The 15,489-nt window shown below is 38.1% G+C and overlaps 1 protein-coding gene across 2 annotated transcripts in view; it reads left to right on the top strand.

Moving 5' to 3' along the window:
- Window positions 1–15,489, top strand: part of CPNE8 (copine 8) — a 178,683-nt gene that overhangs the window by 38,914 nt on the left and 124,280 nt on the right. For both annotated transcript variants that reach the window (XM_037058176.1, XM_037058175.1), the window contains exons 4-5: window positions 5,156–5,259; window positions 9,443–9,482. In XM_037058176.1, the coding sequence (XP_036914071.1) occupies window positions 5,156–5,259; window positions 9,443–9,482 (144 nt within the window). The remainder of the gene's footprint in view (window positions 1–5,155; window positions 5,260–9,442; window positions 9,483–15,489) is intronic.

A 15,489-nucleotide genomic window follows, 5' to 3' on the forward strand; every position in this document is an offset into this window, starting at 1 on the left:
AGGTCTCGGATAATGAGTTACATGACAAAACTAACCTCTTGCCCTTAAAAGAACAGGTGTGTGGATTCTGGATTCTTGGTAATCCAGGGTTTAGCTTCGAGACGCAGCGTGTAAGAATGTAGATCTGCAGTTTGGGGTTTGTGTTTGTGCACTTGTGCAGGCTCTTCCACTTGGTACCTTTAATGCATGTGAAATATGTGTGGTCCTAAACTGAGGTTCTTTTTATTGAATTTATCTTAATATCATATCCACACTACTCAGTGTATCTAGTCTTTTAATCTGATCTGTGGAGACTGTTCTCTGTATCATTGCCACTAAGATTGAATTTTAATATAATAGCCAAATTAGAGATGGATGCTGGTACAGGTGGCCTTTTTCCTCGATCACTTTTACCTCAGTTGAAAAATGATATGATACTGGGTGGCTGCTCTTGACTTTCACAACATATTAAACATTTCTGAACACTTTTCCTCTAAACAAGTGTTCATCCTCTTGGTGCCGTAAGTAGATGAATGTCTGTCCCAGTACTGGTCCTCCGAAGCAGTGGAACAATTCGTTGATTTAGAAATCAGAACTATTTCCATCCGATCATTTTATGCAAGATTTGTTCCTAAATAGGACAAGTGTGTATTTATCCGATTAGCTCAAGTATAAAACAAAGAAAAACTTCCAAAGTCTTGATTGTGAATTGTTTTTTCATTTTGCTTAAAGTTTTAACAAGAAACACTGTTGTACATTCTATCAAAATTAACAGTTTAAACCTTTTTTAAAAATGACTGAAAACTTTTACATTTGGTGAGCCAAAGTACATTTTTTCTAATTATGAGATGATGAAACTTAATACTGTGCAATTATGTAAAAGTGCTTGACTGTCTGCATTTGGGTAAGGTCATTGTGCTGGAGATTATTATAATCAGGTTTGTAGGTACATCTGACAGTTCAGAATTGTTGATATTCAGAAAAAGACTTGTTAGGATACCGGTTACAGTTCTTTCAAATGTAGCTCTTTTTAGTTATAGACCATTATGAATATTACTGTCTTTCCTCCAAATTTTTATCCCTTCTGATCTGCATAGCATTGTATGTAACTGTGTATATTTTTTAGCAATTAGAAAGTTTTATTTAGTAATAAAAGGCATTAGCTAAGAGAAATTCTATTTCATGTCAGAAAGATTAATCACTTTGTGGATGGCTAATATAATTCCAGCCTCTGGGAAAGAACCAACATATTTCCCATGAGCTGAACTAGTTGTAATATATCTGTGGATTTCTAATCATTGCCAGTTTCTACTCTTCATGATTGAATGAATGAACATGAGCAATGCTTAAAAGTTTTATGTTTCTGATTTGAAAAGTGAAACAACTTGCTGTAAGAAGTTAAGAACACCCAGAAATACATAATAAAAATAATTAGGAGATAATATCTACATTCTGATATACCTTCTCTGTTTATCTATGTGTGTATATATATATATATATATTTATATTTTAATCAAAGTTTATATACTATACATTGATATTTTTTCTCTGAACAATATACTGCAAATCTTTAGTTCCAGGACTGTCCAAACTTTTGGCATCTCTGGGACACACTGTAAGAAGAAGAGTTGTCTTGGGTCACATATTAAATACACAAACACTGATGAAAACAAAGAAATCTCATAATGTTTTAAGTAAATTTACAATTTTTTGTTGGGCCTCATTCATAGCCATGCTGGACTGCATTTGACCCACGGGCCACGGACACCCCTGAACCATTTGTTCAGTTTCGTATGGGTGTAAGTCAAATAGATATACATGTCTTGTGCCTTCATGGAGCTCAACGGTCTGGTGAAGGAAATATAAAACAAGCAAACAAATAAAAGTATAATTCCAAAATATGTTTCATTAAGAAAAACACAGGTTTTCAATAAGGAGAGTAATTTACAGGTGGGGACCAACTTTAGTAGAGCCAGAAGGCTGACATTTAAGCAGAGGCTTGAAGGATGGAAAAAAGTCAGCCATGCAAAGGTGGGGTTAAAGGCATTCTAGGAAGAAGGAGTAGCAGGTTCAAAGGCCATAGCACTGGAAGGATTTGGTGTGTAAAGGGACCTAAGGGGAGGCCAGCTGGCTGGGACAAAGAGAAAGGGGGGATACTGGCCCATGGTGAAGTTCAAAAGGCAGATGGGTCCAAGTCCTGTAGGCAAAAGAAAAGAGATTGTATTCCAAGTACTTTGGGAAGCTATTAAAGACTTTTAGAGCGATGAAATTGCACCACTAGGTTTACCTTTTTTAAAAGATTACTTTGGATGTTATGTGAGGGAGAATTGGAAAGGGAAGAAGAAGCAGGAGAAATATGATTTTGGAGGCCCTTGATTTGATTATGAGAAAGATGGAAGCTTGAATTAGGCGAATGACAGAAACTATGGAGAAAAATAAAGAGCTCTAAGCTGTGTTTCAGAGCTGAATTGTCAATTTCTGAGTTTGTGATGAGCAGTAGTTGAGGAAGATGGCTCCTTTTATGGCCTATGAAATCAAGTAGATATTGGCATCATTTATTGATGGGGGTGGACATGGTCAGGAGCAGGTTTAGGGTGGTAGTTGTGGTATAAAAATGAACATTTAAGTTTAGACAGTAATTTAAAGGAGCCTATGAGACAACCACATGTGTAAGGTAGGAAGACAGTTATATTTGTAAATCTCTGTTCAGGTGAATCTGGGCTGGTGATATGCATTTAGAAGTCATGGTCATGTAGATGGTATTTAGAGCCCCAGGAACAGATAAAATAACCTCATAGATGGGTGAAGATAGGACATGAAGAGGGCTTAGAACTGTGCTTTGACAATGAGAGATTGCAGGCCTGGGAATCTAAGCAGAGGGGAGAAACAGGGAAGTGTGCTGTCCAAAAGCAGAAGTCTTCAGAAAGGAAAGAATGGGCAGCTGTGTCAGATGCTGCTGAGTGGTCTAGTGCCAGGTGGCCCGAAAAGTGACCCCTGGATAGCAATGTGAAAGTTACCGGTGCCATCTCAAAAGCAATCAGGGCTGTGTGTCAGAAGGCATACTGTAATAGATGTTCATAATTCATAGAAGATTATCTAAAATATATATTAATCTTCACTTGAGATAGTGGAGTATACCTAGCCACCCGTATTGCTGACAAGCCATTGTTCCCTAAGAAACAGGCTTGTGGTGTTTTAATGGCTCAGTGGCCCTAGGGAATTGCGATTCAGTGGGATTTACCTTGGGGAACTGCACTTGATCTTCTTACCCCTGAGTGTGAATTTGGGTTAAAGTCTACCGTGTGGATTTGGGCGCTGGGAAATGTGAATGCTGGCTGACTCTCTCTGTGAGAGTGTTGTGCGTTTGCCATTTTGATGCTCTCTGCCCAGGTCTGGAAACCACTTCACCCTCCAGCAGTAGGAAGGCTGGGAGGGCTCAGGCTCTCTCTGGACCAGACCTGTACTCCCTGACCCTTGGCACTGCTCTTTTGGGGCCTGTGTGCACTGTGGGCCTGTGGGGACTAGGTACATGCCCTTGTTCCCGTTCCCTTAAAATTGGAAACATGGATAAGCTCACGGTGGAATCTTTGCAGGGCCCACCTGAAATAGAAGGGAGTCCTAGAAAGAAGGTGGATTTTGTAGCCACGGTGACTGAGGTTGGGACTTTCCACTTCAATCCTCCCATCTGTAAAGTGGGACAAATGGTCCCACTAACCTAATGTTTAGGGTTAAGATAAAGATTTAAAGTATTATGTGAAAAGTGCTTAGAATCAAGTAAGTACTCAATAAATAGTGGCTGTCATTACTATTATTGTTCAAAATAAATACTCAGTATTTTGAAAATGTTCAATTAGTTATGTTGGTTATGGTTTGTCTGTATGAACCTGTGCATGATATAAAACATTGTCCAACTCATAAGCTCTACAAACTAGTTCTTTTTGGAATAATTAGCAATAGCCATAGTAGATTCTTTGTCATCAGTATTTTGTACCATAGTTTTATTACCAAAATTTATGTAAGCTCATGACCTTCATTTTTTAGTGGATTAGCACAGTTCTTTTATTCCTATTAAAAGGATAGCTTTTCCTTGAACTTTAATAACAGTTGGTTCTCTGATAAGACAGCATGCATAATGCTGTACAGAACTGAAGGTTAAAATTCCCTCATTAGAATTCCATGACAGTAGGAGGGGAAGATGTGAGCCCAATACAAAACTGAGATGCTAAGTTTTATTTCTGCACTATCTATGTCAGGAGGGGTGCTTGATGGACCTCCTTCACGCCAAAACGTGGAGATTTGTTCCTAGGTTTCCACTTCCACTAAGATGGACAAGTTTACTTTTTCTTTTCTTTTTTCTAAGATTCTATTTATTTATCTTTAGAGGGGAAGGGAAGGAGAGAAGGAAAGAAATAGCAATGTATGGTTGCCTCTCATGAGTCCCCTGCTGGGAACTGGCCTGCAACCCAGGCATATGCCCTGACTGGGAATTGAACCGCGATCATGTGGTTCGCAGGCCCCTGCTCAATCCACTGAGCTACACCAGCCAGGGTGACAAATTTACTTTTTTAAAGCAAAAGTGAAATGCACTAACTTCAAAATATGTAAGAATCATAGGTCCCACATTGCCTGTCTAGATACCATAAAGATTAAACCAAATAAACACCAAACCAAATGACTGAAGGATATAATACATTATAAGAAAGTTCTTCCCAGAACGTGGCTAATCACTGTGTTGTGCAGAGGACTGCTTGGTTTTGAATACTGTGAACCCTCCAATTGTAAGAATATGGGTTGCTTGGCTTAATTATACACTAGTTTAGGCAAAACATATGTGATAAATTTAAATTTAAGGTAGAAATAATTTCTTTTGATTAGAAAGAGATTTGGTGTTCAGATGGGGACGGAAGGAGAAAATACTGCAGCTTGTTACATGAATTTTCAGAAGCTGCTTGTCTAGTAATGTGAATGAACTTAGTGAGACTCAGGCATGTTCTGACTCCCCTAAGTAAGAGGGAGTGGTTTGACCTCTAAAAACCTTTCTGAAGGGCTTTATCGTATCACATTACTCGGATATTTTTGCTTATGTTTTCAAGGAACTATGTTAATACTAAGTACAATACTGTAATAAGTAATGATGCAAGGCTTGGTTTTCTCCTCTCTCTCTGTTTCTCAACAGTTTGGAAGGACCGAAGTGATTGATAATACATTGAATCCGGATTTTGTAAGAAAATTTATTCTGGACTACTTTTTTGAAGAAAAAGAGAATCTTCGTTTTGATTTGTAAGTTCTACTAAAGATCGTATTAAAAATGAACATTTAATGATAATTTCAGTAGTGTAAGGCTGAGTCCTATGGTTGCACTGAATACTAGATTATACAGGTAGAAAACTGGGTTATTTGTAATTCTATTTAGACCTGAGACCTGAGCCTTGTCTGTAGTATTTCTTTGTTTTTTACTGGTTTTTGGCTATCTGTTCATTGATACACTAAGTGAACAATTTAATTGTAGGAATGCTGGGCAGTATATATGGGCATTCTTTCAAACTGTCCTATGCCCTGGTAGATTTCCTGCAAGTTCTGCGTATACTCAAGGTGATCTCATCAACTCCATGTGGATGTCTCTCAGACCTTTAAGTTTTTCTCAGCGCCTTTGTATAGTACGTGCATTTCTGCCTAGCTGTGGTGTTTTTATCACTTCATGGCCTCATATTTCTAAGACACAGGATGCCTGATTTTTTTAATATTCTTGTGATTTTGATGCTTCATTAGGCATATTAAATTACTACTGTTAAAGTCAACTCCCTGTCTACAGAGAATCTGGAGTCAGTCTGTCAGTCATCAGTTCCAGAGAGGTAAACTGGTGATAGTTAAAGTATTTGGATGTTGTTGAAAGGAAATCTATTGAGAGGGGAAAAGGTAACATATTATAGTATATGCTTAATATATTGAAATAATTAAAGAGAGTTTATGAACACTACATGTATTTAGAAAGATAAATATCTTATTTTGAATAGCCACAAATAATAAAGTAAACCGTGCTGTCACAATTTATAAAGATTTTTAAAATCTTGTCTGTTTATGTAAAAAAAAAACGGTCTCTCCTGTTAGTGGTTGTTCTCATTTTCCTCTACACTGTGTCCAGTGAATAACTGGCAGTGCTTCCTTAAAAAGGACAATTTTTATACCAGCCCCTTTCCTTTAAGGCTTGTAGGAGTTCTAAGTATTCAGTATACTTATCAAACAGAAATTTTAATGCCCCATTTGATTTTTATTTCCTTGAAACCCCTTTAGAAGTAATTAAAAAAACGAGGCTTATGAAAGAGTCATTTACAGTGGAATGTAATGATTTCCCGACGATGTTTATCATAAAGACTGCATGTACTGTTGATATTTAAAAGCAGACACATACGTCAGGTAGGATGTGGGTTGATTCTCCCATTGTACAGGGCCTTCATAGTACTTTTTAAAATCATTTTTTTTTCTTACAACAGCATGGTAAACCCTGAATTTTCTCTCTGTAGTTTAGACTTAACTGCATCCTAAAACCAGCCACTATTTCATGATTTTTCATTCTTTCTCTTTATTTCCCTTTGTTCTTTTTCTCCTTTTTCATTCATCTGTATAGTTCTCTCTCATTTCAAAATAATAAATATTTATTATAAACTTTAAGTAATATAGTCACTGAAAAAGTAAAAGTTGCTTCTAACCCCAATAACAAATAATGTTTTATTTCTTCCAATAATCGTCCCAACACTGTCAGGTGAAGGGCTCCCTTATTTCATGGACTAATTTCATGACTTTCAGTCCCTTTTCGTTTTTTTATTAAAGCCATCTCACTTTGTTAATCATTAGGGAAATCTTCACCTTTAAAACTTTAATCTCAAACTTAATTCACTTCCAGTCCCCTCAGTGGGAGCGATTGTCCCAGGACTTGCAGGAGAGAAGGGAGGCGGAAGAGCAGGAAGGAGGGGGTGGGAGGCAGAGATGTGGGTGTCCTACCTCCTGAAGAATCTAGACCTTGGAGGGTACTGGCCTTCAGGGACCTGTGCTTAGCACCCTGCTCATCTTCCTCACTGTGGAGGAGGGACTTGAGAGGACGCTGTTCCTCGTTCCTCAGCCCTCAGGAGGCATTTCCTAGGTCTGTGACCTGACATTCCCTTCTTCTGCAAGCTGAAGGATGGACCTGCAGGCAGGTTCGATAACTGACTGGGGACCAGGTGCTACTGCCCCTTCTCACAAGCGCCCCAGGTTTTAGAACTCCCTTCACTGGGTTTTGGGGAGTGGAACCTCCTGCCCTCCCGAGAGGTAGGGAATAGGCTGTCACTTTATAAGCAAGCTTCATGGAGAAGGGTCTGACCCTAATGTTAGGACTCAGTGACTCATCTACTGTCATCTCTGAGCTGAGCATGGGGATACTTAGCCTCTTTTGTTTTCAGTTTTAGACCTTAGTTGGAATTTTAGAATATAGGAATAACTCCAGTCAACCTCTGTTACCATGGAGTAGAAAACATAACCCTTAAGGAGCCATCCAAATCAGTTACTGCCAATCAGGGGTTCTAATAATAAGATTTCAGTAGCAGGATGAAGTTGCTTACAAAATTCCCCTTGGTAAAGTTGGGCACACTGGGGTGCACTCTCCTCAGGGTAAACTAATGAGCTTCCTGCTTTGCAATGTGTCCTCTTTTCCTTAAGGAGAGTATGGCACTCATAAACTTGGACACACACACACATGCATGCAACACACGCATGTAGTGTTTATGTTCTCACCTGTGAGGGTGAGGAGCAGAGTTAGTCTTCTAGAAGAGTTAGAAGGAGCCCTGGCTGGTGTGGCTCAGTGGATTGAACGCTGGCCTGGGAATCCAAAGGTCGCCAGTTTGATTCCCAGTCAGGGCACATGCCTGGGTTGTGGGCCAGGTCCCTAATAGAGAGTGCGTGAGAAGCAACCACACTTTGATGTTTCTCTTCTTCTTTCTCCTTCCCCTCCACCCTGTCTAAAAATAAAAGCTTTAAAAAAAAGTTAGAAGGAAAATTCCATTGATAGAAAAATCACAGTCATTTTGAATGCATTATAATTCAACATATTACCTTTAGAGGAATGCTTTAAATTACCTATTTTTGAGATAATAGCATTAAAAAAACCTGTTAAAAACAGTGAATGAGGGTTGTATTTGAAAATAATCCTTTGTGATTAAAACATAACTTTTCTTTTTGCTTCTTTTAACTGAGCATACCATGTAATTTCTCCCTAGCCACTAAACCTTTTATAGAAAACCATTTCCAGGACCGAGTCTTGGGAAGGAGCCAATGCAGTTATGTTTCACCTTTGAGATTGCTACAGTTGCTAATTTAAGTCTTATCCTGAAAAAAACAAAAGCCTTGAATAAGGAAAATTTCTCAAATAAGAATTATTTTTTTGTATACTAATATCTGTAAGTTTTCAGTAAGTGTTGGCCATTTGCTGGTTTAAAATTCTAGGTTACAGCTCTTGAGAGTGTTCAGCTCTCCCTGATGTGAAGCAGAGTGATGCTTCTGAGGCAGGTATTTGCATCACGCAGTTTTAAAGCCAATATGTGCTAAGCATTCTTTGCCAGGGAATGAGTGCCCCTGTGCCCAGCATCAGCACACTCCGTGAACTCTGATTCTTCGCCTTTTATTGATTGAGATGCTTTGTTTCTTTGCAAAAACATTCTTGTTATGTGAGAGGGAAGACTTTAATTAACCTTTGAAAAAAAGCAGTTCATTTTCGCTGGGAAGCTATGCACAAGGAATCCATCGGACTTGGAAGAAAGACTGGAGGCAGTGCAGATATTTTTCTGTTCAAGAGTTCAGCACATTCTGGTTGTTTTGACTGTTAGTGATCTTACCATTTCTACAAATTCTTTAAAAAGAGGGGTTTAGGTGACAGTGAGTGGTGTTTTCCCAGGATCTCTTCAAGAAATCATTTTGAATACCATCGAGTCTAAAACAGGATATGTAGTAATCCTATATAAACACATTTTTCTCTTGCTGTAAGATACATGCTTCCCCCAAGTTCTGTGATTGAGGAAAAACAATATCTCATTACTTTAGCCAAATTTCCAAGGTAACAACAGTATTTAACATATTAGGTCAGAATTGTAGTGTATACAAATGACAGCCCTTTACTAGTTACCATCCCCTCTGTTTCTTTTTCAGTGGTGTCCAGGGGAGAGGAATTGCAGTTTTTAGGGCATTTGAAATATTATTAGACTACTAATTGCTTCATAAGACAGATAAATTTTAAACTTGTCTTATCAAGCAGCAGAATTGATGACTAAAACATGGGGATTTCTATCTAGGTTGCAGAAATAAAAGCTTTTCTCCCCATTGCTATAATTTTGATTCATTTTTATATTATTTATGGTTTTTTTTTTAGAAAATACTGATGTTTTTCTCTAGCTATATATTATGGAAATAATTTGAGTTTTATATTTTAATCTTTTAGGTATGATGTTGACTCAAAGAGCCCCAACTTGTCCAAACATGTAAGTTCATGTTTTATGGTTTTTTATGATGATTATATAATAAAAATTATAATGTCTTCATTTATGATTGATTTATTAATAAAATGTACATGTCTATAACATTCATGTAATAATAGTCATATTTTAGTATGTGGAATATATTAGTCTTATTTATGTATTTATTTTTGGAGAAGAAGTGACGTCAGTTCTCTGGATCAGGTAAGAATGGGGCGATAGTGAGCTGGTGCCTTTTGGGGAGGTGTCACTCAGAGAGAATGGACGTACATACCTGGGTGCCGGCAGGATGATTTACTATTCCACTGTCCTTGTAATTCATTTGTTCAACAATATTTTTTAATTACCTCTTTATGCCAGGCCACATGCCAGTTTCTGAAGGTACAGTATGAACAAAACAGACACAGAGCCTGTCCTAGAGTCACTTACAGATTTTTTGTTGTTTTTCTTTTGGGGCTCTGGTTTTCCTGTTCCTCTGTTGTAAAGAGCTGTACTCGACAGGCAACAGCCATAACTTGGGGAATGATATGGACTCTGGCCAGTGGGGTCCAGTGTGTTGTGGCAGTGTTGAACAAATTCACATGGACTACGGAAGTAATATGGAGAAAAAGGGACAGCATGGCTGCTCTCTAAGTGAGAGAAGGCCCTGATTCCTGCCTTGGCAGGCTTTTATTGCTTTTCTGGGCACATTCCGTCAAGGATGGTCCTCATTTACTATGCACAGGTTTGCTTTAGGTGATTACCATTTACAGATAACAAAGGAAAGAATGTTGCTAATTACTTCAAAGAGGAGAATGTTGCAGATGCAAGGGGAAAAGTGGTGTAACTGGTTTCACTCCATACTTGGAAGGTTTAGCATAGATTTTAGGAAGTTACTTTAAAGGTATGCAGTCAACACTTTCTACCTCAATTCAAGGTGAGGGAGTTTTAGCAAAAAGCAAGCCTCAAAGCGGCCTAGGTATAATACAGGCCTGATTCTCCATGGGAAAACCAATCTGTGGGCTAGTTTCCTATGTGATGACTTGCTTCCCACCAATTTTGCAAATCAGGGCCTGGGCTACATTTGCCACTGCCATGCAGATAGGTTCCCTATAGGGGAGTTTACAGGTTCAGGAGCAGCAGGGTGGTAGAAGGAGGCAGATAAAGAGGTGGAGGTAGGAAGAGAGGCATGGATGTGGGTTCTTTGGCTAGGCATTCGTGGTCCTGATCAGCCTATTCATTGACCTGTAGGATTGGAATTAGGCCAGACTTAGTAAGAAGGGCTGAAAGGGGTTTAACTAGGAACCACGTGAAATCTGAACACAGAGGTGGAGAACTGGCACCTGTACCAGGGTTGAGAGGCCAGCAGGACTAATGTCAGTAGGGTGAGATTTTCTACTTTTCTATTGTTGGAGGTTATTAACTGTAATAGAATATATATATATATATGTATACATATATTTTGTTTATATACATATATGTGCTATATGATATGTATGATTTCTAGTGCAGTTTGGAGAAGGGCAATGTTTTAATTTGAAGGAGAGAGAAGGGACACAATCTCAGAGACTTATATGGAGAAACTAGAAGCCTAGGTATGGTGGTAAAAAATATAATTTCCGCTGCTTTCTTTCAGTAAAGAAATATTTTTGATATTTATTTTTGTTATGAAGCATTTGAAGAAAGATTCAGAGAGGCTATAATAAGCTCATTCCTGTCCCTAAGTCAAGTTCAGTGCAGTTGCCATGTCACCTTCCTCCTTCCCATGATAAGAGTCACAGCACTGTGGCTAGACATACACAATTTCTATACCTTTGTATTGGAAGGATTGTGAAAGGATCCACGTTTTTTAGTCAGAATTACTTAGTTGCTAGGAAAGAAAATGCATTCACTTACCTCACACATAGGTAGTTTATGCAAGGGATCATGTGGTATGTAACCTCTCTTTACGGGAACAGCAGCAGAAAGAGGAAGTAGGTTAGACCGAGTTTCTCTCTCTCTCTCTCTCTCTCTCTCAGGCCACATGTTCTTTGCACTATGATTTTTCCCTGAACTTCTGTTTCTCAATGAAGATCGCATTTCTTTGTGTATCATTGTTCATAAATGGAAAATGACCTCCCTAACCTTGACTGGACATAGACTTTCAGGGGCCCTCTCTCCCTGAATGTAATTCTGCATTTCTCGTTCAAACTAGTCTTTAGGGGGCATGATAACTTTAGGGGGCAGTTAAGTACCTTCCCATGGGGTTGGGTATTTCAGGGGTGAGTGTGAAGGTAGCAATACGTGGTCCTCACCAGCGTAGTTGCCTTGACTTCGGGCAGAGAGTAGTAGGGTGGTAGGAGGGTACCTCAAACCGAATTAACTCTGTTTTCTTTTAATAATCAGTAATGACTAAATATTATGCAGGAAATATCTTTTTAAAAAACAGTTGACTCATTCTTTGTTCTTTAAAAATTTAGTTTTCAATTATAGTTGGCATGTAATATGTTAGTTTTAGGTGTATGACATAGTGGTTAGACATTTATATACCCCATGAAGTGATCACCCTGACAAGTTTAGTGCTCTGTGACACCACACGTAATTATTATGGTATTATTGACTATATCCCCTATGCTGTACTTTACATCCTTGTGACTATTTTTAAAACTGGCCATTTGTATTTCTTTTTTTATTTTTATTGAACTTATTAGGGTGATACTGGTTAACAAAATTATACAGGTTTCAGGTGTACAATTCCACAACACATCATCTGTACACTGTAATATGTGCTCACCCAAGTCAAGTTTCCTTCCATCACCATTTATCCCCCTTACACTCTCATCTACTTCTCCCTAAGCCCCTCCTCCCAGCAATTACCACATTGTTGTCCATGTCCATGAGATTTTTTCTTTTTTGTTCAGTCCCTCCACTGCCCCGACCTGTCCCCCTAACCCTGCCCTCTCCCCATCCCAACTTCCCAAATGGTTACCGTCAGTCTATTCTCTGTGTCTAGGAGTTGGTTTCTATGTTGTTTGTTCATTATGTTGTGTTTTAGACTCCACATGTAAGTGATATCACAGTGTATTTGTCTTTCTTGGACTTATTTCAGTTATCATAAGATCAACTAGATTCAACCATGTTGTTGAAAATGAGAAGATTTTTTTCATTTTTGTAGCTGAGTAACCTTCCAATGTATATATGTACCACAACTTCTTTATTATTCATTTAATAATGGGTACTGAGGCTGCTTCCATATCTTTATTGTAAATAATGTTGCAGTGAACATAGGGGTGCTAATATACTTTCAAATTCGTATTTTCGATTTCTTTGTACAAATACCCAGAAGTAGAATTGCTGGGTCATATCATCCTTTTTTTTTTTTAATTTTGTAAAAAGCCTCCATATTGTTTTCCGTAGTGGCTGCACCAACTTACAATTCCACCAGCAGTGTATATAGCAATTCCCTTTTCTCTGCATCCTCACCAACACTTGCTTGTTGACTTACTGATGGTAGCCATTCAGACAGGTGTGATCTGATATTTCCTTTTTGTTTTGATTTGCCTTTCTCTAAAGATTAGTGATCTTGAGTATCTTTTCATATGTCTGTTGGCCATCTGTATGTCTTCCTGGGAGAAATGTTTATTCAGGTCCTCTTCCCATTTTGTTAAATCAGATTGTGTTTTATTTTTTGGTGTTAAGTTGCAGGAGCTCCTTATATATTTTAGAAATTAACTCCTTATCAGATATACCACTGGGGAATATCTCCTCCCATTCAGTGAGTTGTGTTTTCTTTTTTTGTTGATGGTGAGATATGTTTTGTAGAAGTCATGAATGTAAATATCTTTCCAAATATATATCTTTTTTTGTAAAATAGCTTTTTTCCCAATAAGAAAAATTTTATGTCTTCCTCATGGTAAAAATTCTTACCCTGAGTCTGCTTTATCCTCATGATATCCCTTTTACTAACTTCTCATTTAGCATACTTGTTTAGAGAACAGCCTGGGTTTCTATCATATTTATTTAACTTTGGAGGGGAAGGAGAGAGGGAGAGAAACATCAATGTATGGTTGCCTTTCATGCGTCCCCTGCTGGGAGTTGGCCTGCAGGGAACTGGCCTGCAACCCAGGCATGTGCCCTGACTGGGAATTGAACCGCGATCCTCTGGTTCGCAGGCCTGTGCTCAGTCCACTGAGCTACGCCAGCCAGGGCCTCCTCTGACTTCTATAGAAACTTTTCCTTTGCCCCTTTTCCTAAATCTTTGTTTATGCATTATCTACCATGTTTTAGTTTCTCTTTATTCTTTTATCCTTTACTATTAGTGTTTTTTGTGACTTTATTTTCAGTTTTCTTTGCATCCTACTGTGTAAGTAGAAATAAAAAGTAGGAATCTTCTTGGAAGATTGCAACCATTTCCATGCCTTACCCCGAGGACTCCCAAGTGCCTATCCCTCTGAAACCTCAGGAAAGCCAAGTCCCAACTGCTTGTTAGGTAGCACCTGGTAGATTTTCTGCAGAAGATGCGTGTGTGTGTATGTGTGTGTGTCAAGATAGATAAATGGAAGAAGTTCCATTATCTCCATTGTCTATCTTGAGATTTATCATCAACACTGTATACTTATGTGATGGAATTCTTTAGTGGAATTCTCAAGTGAAGTTGCTTAACACCTTCTCTTGTGTTGCAGGGTCAGTGTTCCTTAACGTCTTTCTCTTAGAAAAGAAAGCCATTAGGTTGAAACTTGGATGTATCATCAACCTCTTATTTATTTCCTTGTTTGTTTGTTTGTTCATTCACTTGTAGTTAGGATGGACTTGATTGAAACTTCCATACCGTTTCCCTGGTACCTATTAGGACAAAAACAGTTAAAAGTTCTGAAATAATTCCTTAGTTTTTGAACAACTAAATAAAAATAAATAATCAACAACAGATGCAGTACTGGCTCATTTAACACCATAACAGTGTTCTAGGGGTCTTTTAAAAGGAACGGAGAACCAAACTGTGTTTGACTTAGAACACATAAAATCTACCTCTGCCAAAGGCAGGGACTCTGAGGTATTACACCCTGGCCTTCCCACGCAAGTCTGGAGTGCTGCTTTTAGAGAACCTTGGTGGTCCCACCACAGGGGAGGTCACGTGAAGCTCTGACAACCCCGAGTCAGTTACAGGAAGTCTTCCCTTTGGGACTCATGGCTTTCATTCAGTCATCATTTCTTTATGAATCTTACCTCATTTACTTGCTGAAGGAAAACTGAGCACTAATTCAAGTGAAGTTGCTTAACATCTCCCTCCACTTGTATTTCAGGGTCAGTCTTCTTTAATTAACCTTCTTCTGTCTCACAAATCTAGTGAGTCAACAAATTCTGTTCCTTCTAATAAAGACTTCTCTTCTACCTTTCTTACTTTCTTGCTGTTACTGCCTTACTTCAGATTCTCATCGCCTTTCTCCTTAAGTATTACTAGCTTCCCATAGTTCCTGTGGTTTATGTTATCTTGCATTGTAATGTATTCTGTACATTATTCTGTTATTTTTCTTAAATATATTTAGTAAGCAATACAAATTAGTTGATAAGAACTCGAGTTTATAAGTGAATGAAGTGTGTGAAAAGAAGAAACAAATGTGTTTTCGAATTGCTGTAAGAATTCTGTTAGAAATTGAACAAAAACCTCTTCTTATTCGAATGCATCAAAGTACAGATTTTAGGTAAAAGAGCATACAACTAATTCAGCCTGGTGAATTCAGGAGGCATTTAGAAGATCAAAGGAACCAATAAACAAGCTAAGTCTATTTTTCAAGGATGCAATTCTTTAAAAGAGTTGTTGTCTACCTGCCAATTTTGCAAAGTGAAATAAAAACTGGAACGGTTTAAGAAAGACTGCTAAGTGCCTGGGCTTTCATGTGGAGTGCAGGTACTTATCTTTTACAAAGGGAATTGAATAGCAAGAGAAACTCCTTAATAATCATAAAATATTTTTATTTTTCACTCTCATTTCTGGTAATTTTGAAAGCAACCCTCTTTTGAATTACTCTATTTGGTTTTCAGTACTTAAAAATATTGA

This window comes from Sturnira hondurensis, unplaced genomic scaffold, assembly GCF_014824575.4.
Source record: "Sturnira hondurensis isolate 20B ecotype Veracruz unplaced genomic scaffold, ASM1482457v3 Scaffold0009935, whole genome shotgun sequence".
Lineage (NCBI taxonomy): Eukaryota > Metazoa > Chordata > Mammalia > Chiroptera > Phyllostomidae > Sturnira > Sturnira hondurensis.